Raw genomic sequence first — 7,762 nt, forward strand, 5'->3', positions numbered from 1 at the left:
CGTGCCTAGGGCTGGGACCCCAGACACAGACCTGTCCCGAACGAGGGAACGCACGGAGCTTCCCGAGAGGGTTTCAATCAGTAACTGACGGCAAGAGCACGCTTGTGCCCGGCGTCTCTCCCAGTGCCCCGTGCCGTTGGGACCCAAAGTCCGAACCCGTAGCAGGCCGCGGTGGCTCACGCCTGGAATCCCAACACTTCGGGAGGCTGAGAATCGTTTGAGCCCGGGAGTTCGAGGCCATCCTGGGCAACATAGCGAGACCCCATCTCTGCAAATAATAATAATAATAATAATAATAATAATAAATAGGGGGCGCCGTTGCGCGCACCTGTGGTTCCAGCTACTCGGGAAGTTGAGGTGGGAGGATCGCTTGGGCCCAGGAGTTCGAGGCTGCAGTGAGCCAAGATCGCGCCACTGCACTCCAGCCTGGGCGACAGAGCTAGACCCCGTCACAAAAAAAACAAACAAAAACAAAAACAAACCCTAGCTTCCTCTTCTCCCAGAACGCAGGAGTTAGGTCAGGACCCTCTGTTCCCTCCGACCCAAGACCTAGGAGTCCGAACACATAGCGACCTCCTCCTACGAGACGCAGGTGCCAGGATTCCCCAGAACTGCTGTCCCTTCAAGAACACATGTTCCCTACGTGGGAGGCCGCGACCAGAGACTCCGCCCACTTCGCCCAGCCGGCTGTGGTGCAACAGCAACGACAGCCAATCAGACGCGGCAGCGCCGGATGGCGGGAGGCGGGAGTTGGGGGCCAAGGGAAGCAAAGGGCGGAAGTGGCTGTGGCTTTGCCCTTTGGCCTTTGCTCGCTGTGTGGCTGCTCGGCGGTTAGCAGGGAGTTCGCTGAGCGTCTCTGCCTAGCCGCGGTCATGAGCCGGCACAGCCGGCTGCAGAGGCAGGTTCTGAGCCTGTACCGCGATCTGCTGCGTGCCGGGCGCGGGAAGCCGGGCGCCGAGGCGCGTGTCCGGGCCGAGTTCCGGCAGCACGCTGGCCTGCCGCGCTCCGACGTGCTGCGCATCGAGTACCTGTACCGCCGTGGGCGGCGCCAGCTGCAGCTGCTACGCTCGGGCCACGCCACCGCCATGGGCGCCTTCGTACGCCAGCGGGCCCCGACCGAGGAGCCTGGCGGCGTGGGTTCCAAGCCTGACGACGGCGACGGTCCAAGGAACCCCCATGATAGCACGGGGGCAACGGAGACCCGGCCCGACGGACGGTGACTGGCGAAGAGCCGAACTCGCTCGATGGCATGGTGGAGCCAGGAGGCTCGCCTGACTGCATGGGGGCACTGGGGAACCCGCCTAAGGTGAGAGATCTCGAGAGACTAGCTCGACGAATTGGGGATGTCAGAGACTCCCCCTTGGCGACGCAGGGGGCCTAGAGAGCCTCGTGATGGACGGCAAGAGAGGCCCACCTTTTCCGATACTTGGAGACAGGTCGGCGCTCCTCCCCCATGAGGGCTTGGGGCGGCCTGGGACGCCGGCAGGCTGGACAGTGTCAAGCCGAGAGCTACTTGCCCGAAGGTACGGGGAGCCAGGACGCCCCCTGCTGGACAGGGAGAGCCTGAGACACCCTTCTCTTGACCCCTGAGAACATACCCACCCTTGGCTCCTCAAGGAGTCTCCCCTCTCCTGTATTTAACTCTGAGAAGTGCAGACTTTTTGCTGAGAAACTTTTGGGAAGGTTCCCTGATCAAGCGGTGAGAAGCCCGGAATCCCCTTTGGGAAAACTTTCGCCCATTGATTGTGACAAGCCAGGACCACGAGGAAGGGGCTAGCGGTCTATCACCCTGGTTGATCAACTAAAGGGCCCTACTTGATGGTTTTGAGGGACAACGTTGACTCATTTGCCCCTTCCCTCTCAGAATGTTGGACAAAGGGAATAAAACTGGGGATATGTCTACTTCCCTGTTGGTGGTCTTAAAGCTCTTACATATTTGAGGATTTTTGAAACGCGCCACCACCACCACCACCGTGCACACACACACACACAGACACCTGGAAGGGACCATCTGGGAGGTGATAGGTGTGGGGATCTGACTCCCTCAGGAGTCTTCTAGACTGGCACATTGATTGAAGCCTCATAGTTCTCTCCCCTGGGCAGATCTGTGGAGGGGGCTCATCCTGGCTTAACCCCCAAAGATACCCCAGTTGGTTCCCTAATGGAGGGCAAGTTATTTAACATCTTTGTGTGGAAGAGGAAATGGTGGAGCTGAGAACTGGCTCGGAGCCTGTGAGGCAGTAGTGGGGGTCTCAGACCTGGAAATTTCTCAAACCCAGCTGAAGGGTCCAGCCTCAGCTACAATGAACAACAAGGCCTGGGGCAGGGGAGGGGAGATGAACCCCATAGATCACAGGTATACTCCCTCCTGTGTCCCCATATGGGCCTGCCCTAGACATTCTGTGGAGGGATGCATTTTGCATCGCTGAGCTGTATTTGCACCCATGTCAGTTAAATAAGTGGAAATGAGTTCTTGTGGATGTAGCTGTGGGGAGGAGGACCACAGGTAAGGAGTATAGACCTCAGACCAAAAGGAGGATGGATAGAAGAGAAACAGTCGCTGCCCTAATCCTGGTGGGGGAGCCACATGCCCAAATGGTTATAAAGTAGAATTGCAATTTGAAGAATTAATTGCCAGGATAGGCTTCTAGGCAAGAAGACCAAAAGGCTGGGCGCGGTGGCTCACGCCTGTAATCCCAGCACTTTTGGAGGCCCAGGTGGGTAGATGGCAAGGTAAGGAGTTCAAGACCAGCCTGGCCAATATGGTGAAACCCCGTCTCTACTAAAAATACAAAAATTAGCCAGGCGTGGTAGTGGGCACCTGTAATCCCAGCTACTCAGGAGGCTAAGGCAGGAGAATTGCTTGAACCCTGGAGGTAAAGGTTGCAATGAGCCAAGATCACACCATTGCACTCCAGCCTGGGCGACAGTGAGACTACGTCTCAAAAAAAAAAGACCAGTGTGAGGAAAGGCCTGAAGAGGGCAAAAGGAAGAAATGCAGGGTCTCAGCTGGGGGCCTGGCATGCCCCAGACACAAGGCTGTGGGTTTACTTGCTCTTGGCTTCTACTTCAGCTTTGTCTCAGGTTTGTCCTCACCATGGGACCTCAGCCACCTCATTCATCTCTCAGCCTCAATTTCTTCCATCAGGGTGATCATGTTAATCGTTTCGTGGCTCCATCTCAAAGTAAAAGCCAAAGACCAATGGGGTCCTACCCATCCAGGCCCCCCAATTACATCTCCAGCTGCATCTCCTGCCACCCCCTCACTCCTGGCTCCATGATCTTGAGCCCTGACAAGCCCCAGAATTGGAGCTCCTGGCAGGGCTGCAGGCAGGGATCAAGTTTCCACTGGGGCCAGGCATCCTGGGTCGGAAGGGAAGATACATTAACCTGGGTGTTACAGATGAGTGAGATTTGCCCGGTGGAGAGGATGGAGGAATGCCTGATTTGAGGGAGGAGCTGTACAGGTAAGCAATGGCTAAGAGCACAGACCCGGGAATGGGAAGGCAGGGTTTGAATCCCAGCTCCCATACTTACTGATTATGTGATCACAGGCAAGTGATCTAACTTCTTTTTTTTTTAGGCAGGATCTCTGTCACCCAGGCTGGAGTACAGTGGCACAGCTCACTGCAGCCTCAGCTTCCCAGGCTCAAGTGATCCTCCCACCTCAGCCTTCTGAGTAGCTGGGACTACAGGCATGCACCACCACATCCAGCTAATATTTTTATTCTTTATTTTATTTATTTATTTTTGAGACAGAGTTTCACTCTTGTTGCCTAGGCTGGAGTGCAATGGGGCGATCTCGGCTCACTGCAACCTTTGCCTCGCAGGTTCAAGCAATTCTCCTGCCTCTGCCTCCTGAGTAGCTGGGATTACAGGCATATACCACCACGCCTGGCTAATTTTGTATTTTTATTGGAGACGGAGTTTCTCCATGTTGGTCAGGCTGGTCTCTAACTCCCCACCTCAGATGATCCACCCGTCTCGGCCTCCTAAAGTGCTGGGATTGTAGGCATGAGGACTGCGCCCAGCCATTTTATTTTATTTTTGAGATGAAATCTCGCTTTGTCACCCAGGCTGCAATGGCACTATCTCAGTTCTCTGCAACCTCTGCCTCCTGAGTTCAAGCCATTCTCCTGCCTCAGCCTCCCAAGTAGCTGGGATTACAGGCATAACGCCACCATGCCTGGCTAATTTTTGTATTTTTGGTTAAGACGGGGTTTCACCATGTTGACCAGGCTGGTCTTGAACTCCTGACCTCAGGTGATCTGCCCACCTCGGCTTCCCAGAGTGCTGGGATTACACGTGTGAGCCACCACGCCTGGCCTATTCTTTTTTTTTTTTTTTTTTTTTTTTGAGACGGAGTCTCGCTCTGTCGCCCAGGCTGGAGTGTAGTGGCACAATCTCGGCTCACTGCAAGCTCCGCCTCCCGGGTTCCCGCCATTCTCCCGCCTCAGCCTCCGAGTAGCTGGGACTACAGGCGCCCACCACTGCGCCCGGCTAGTTTTTTGTATTTTTAGTAGAGACGGGGTTTCACCGTGTTAGCCAGGAGGGTCTCGATCTCCTGACCTCGTGATCCACCCATCTCGGCCTCCCAAAGTGCTAGGATTACAGGCTTGAGCCACCGCGCCCGGCCGCCTGGCCTATTCTTTATTTTTTTGAGACAGGGTCTCACTGTGTTGCCCAGGCTGGTCTCAAACTCTTGAGCTGAAGCGGTCCTCCCACCTCAGCCTCCCAAACTGCTGAGATTACAGTCATGAGCCACTGTGCCCAGCCTGATTTAACCTTTTTGTCTCAATGCCCTTATCAGTGAAATGGGCTTAATAAGAGCCTCCTTGATGTGGCCATTATGATGGTACAGTGAATTAAATACCTGTTGTGAGGCCAGGCGCGGTGGCTCACGCCTGTAATCCCAGCACTTTGGGAGGCTGAGGTGGGCAGATCACCTGAGGTTGGGAGTTCGAGACCAGCCTGACCAACATGGAGAAACCCTGTCTCTACTGAAAAATACAAAATTAGCCAGGCATAGTGGCACATTCCTGTAAGCCTAGCTACTCAAGAGACTGAGGCAGGAGAATCGCTTGAACCCGGGAGGCAGAGGTTGCAGTGAGCCAAGATTGCGCCATTGCACTCCAGTCTGGGCAACAAGAGTGAGACTCTATCTCAAAAAAAAACACCCAAAAAACCCTGTTTTGACAGCAGATGATGAGGCCTGACCTCCACCCATGGCCCTCCTGCCCTCTTGGGTTCACTTGCAGCTGCAGAAGCAGGTTCTCAGGAGGTTGCAGCCTCCTTCCCTGAGCCCCTGCATCTCTGTTGCTCTGCCTGAGGGCTTTCTGGGAGTCCTGGGAGGTGGGTTAATGTCCTCAGAGGCAACCCTCAGCCTGTAGGGGGCAGCAGTCACTGGATGAGCACCGTGGCCCACCTGTCCTCTGGTGGGACAACATGTGTTCTGCAGGGTTCCTCAGGGGCACCCTGTGGGATGGACCCCCAGTTGCCCACAGTGGTGTGAGCACCGTTTTTGGCTTTACCCTGCCCTGTCTCTTCCCCACTCGCGCTTCCTGGGATCACATCCCAGATAAACCATCACCCGAGTCCTTGGCTCCGAGGATGCTTATGTGTCAAGCATGGACCAGTGCCCAGTTCTCTGCTGATCCTCTGTGTGTGTCTGCTGCTCTGTTTTTTTGTTTGTTTTTTTGAGACAAAGTCTCACTCTGTTGCCCAGGTCGGAGTGCAGTGGCACAATCTTGGCTCACTGCAACTTCCGCCTCCCAGGTTCAAGCACTCCTCCTGCCTCAGCGCCTGCCCCTCACCCATCCCCAGTGAGTAGCTGGGATTATAGGCACCTGCCACCATACCTGGCTTTGTGTGTGTGTGTGTGTGTGTGTGTGTGTGTGTGTGTGTGTGTATTTTTAGTAGACATGGGGTTTCAACCATGTTGGCCAGGCTGGTCTCGAACTCTTGAAGTGATCCGCCCGCCCTGGCCTCCCAGAGTGCTGGGATTATATGCGTGAAGCAGCCCTGGGCTGCTGTTCTGTTTTTTACTCTGCTAAGGCACGGGGTCAATGTTTCTCAATCCCTTGACCCATCTGTTAAACAAGAAATCCCCTGATCTAAGAAAATCGCTATAAAAGACATACAGGGATTAGAGTCATTTAGACTACAGACTGAGTTAAAAATAGAACTGAGTTGTTAAATTTTCTGATTTTGATAACTACTGTAATTGTGTGAGAGAATGGCCTTGTTCTTAAGACATACACGCGGAAGAATGTAGGAGTAAAAAGGCCTCGTGTCTGCAACTTACTCTCAAATGGTTCCAAAACATATGCACTGATATAAATATATTAGCAAGGGTATGGATGGTAAATCACATGAAGCAAAGTGTTAACCACTGGTGAATCTGGGTAAGGGCATATGGGAGTTTGTTCTAGTTTTAAAAGGTTTCCCAGCACTTGGGGAGGCTGAGGTGGGCCGATCACTTAAGCCTGGGTGTTCGAGACCAGCCTGGGCAACATAGGGCTTAAGCTGCCATGCTCGGCCTACATTTTAAAATTGAAGTATTTTAAATGTAAATGTAATGTGGAAGTATTTTGAATGTAAAATATTTTTTGTTACACGACTTCATTGTTTTAGTAGGACTGTATTGCATTTTATCTGTTAAAAATTTGGCGTCTGAATTAAGATGTGCTGTAAGTGTGAAATACACACTAGATTTCAAAGACTTAGTAAGAAAAACAGATTGTAAAAGATCTCATTATTTTTGTATTGACTACATATTGAAGTGATAATATTTTAGACAGGTTAAATAGAATATAAATTATTAAAATTAATCCATTTTTACTGTTTTAATGTGACTGCTAGAAAATTTGTAACTACATTTGTGGCTCACATTCTATTCTTCTTTTTCTTTCTTTTTTTTTTTTTTGAGACAGAGTCTCATTTTGTCACCCAGACTGGAGTGTAGTGGCGTGATCTTGGCTCACTGCAACTTCCGCCTCCTGGGTTCAAGTGATTCTCCTGCCTCAGCCTCCCGAGTAGCTGGGATTACAGGCACCTGCCACCATGCCTGGCTAATTTTTGTATCTTTAGTAGAGACGGGGTTTCTTCATGTTGACCAGGCTGGTCTTGAACTCCTGACCTCAAATGATTCGCCTGCCTTGGCCTCCCAAAGAGTTGGGATTACAGGCATGAGCCACCATGCCCGGCCTCACATTCAATTTCTATTGGACAGCACTATTCTGAGTCCCCATGGCCTGTTTCCTCACTACAATCTGCTCTCATGGCGATATTTTAACATAGTGGCTCCATTCTACGGACTCCGTGATGCCTTCTTCAACCACATTGTTTCAGTTGTGCCCCCCTCCTCTTGCTCACTTTGTTTTTCTCCTCAGCACTTACTACCCTGTGACCACTACATATTTCACTTATTTCTTTTAGTTATTGTCAATTTCCCCAAGTAGAATGTCAGCTAGCTCCAGAGGCACCAGAGGCACCGTCTTGTTCACTGTCTTGTCTCTGCTCCTTGACCAGGACCTGACTCATAGCAGACAGTTAATATTTGTTAAATGAATGAATGACACAGATGTGCTCCATTACCAGAACTGTTGGGTCAATATTGCCAAGACTGCTCCCCCTATTTGCTGGTGATCTCAGGGGGACCATGCCTCCTCTTTGGTTGATGCCAGAGTCTCAACCTGGCCTTTGAAACAGGACAAATCTGGTTTGCCTCGTGACTTTTCCCTGAACCTGGAGTCTCTCCCAG

General features: G+C 52.1%; 1 protein-coding gene across 1 annotated transcript; it reads left to right on the plus strand.

The window, feature by feature from the left end:
- The first annotated feature begins 744 nt into the window (after positions 1–744).
- Positions 745–1,906, plus strand: SDHAF1 (succinate dehydrogenase complex assembly factor 1). Its single transcript, XM_033225847.1, has one exon. The coding sequence runs from the start codon at positions 873–875 to the stop codon at positions 1,218–1,220; it is 348 nt and encodes a 115-aa protein (XP_033081738.1). The 5' UTR covers positions 745–872; the 3' UTR covers positions 1,221–1,906.
- The last annotated feature ends 5,856 nt before the right edge of the window (positions 1,907–7,762 follow it).

Source organism: Trachypithecus francoisi, unplaced genomic scaffold (genome assembly GCF_009764315.1).
Source record: "Trachypithecus francoisi isolate TF-2019V2 unplaced genomic scaffold, Tfra_2.0 Lachesis_group12, whole genome shotgun sequence".
Classification (NCBI taxonomy): Eukaryota; Metazoa; Chordata; class Mammalia; order Primates; family Cercopithecidae; genus Trachypithecus; species Trachypithecus francoisi.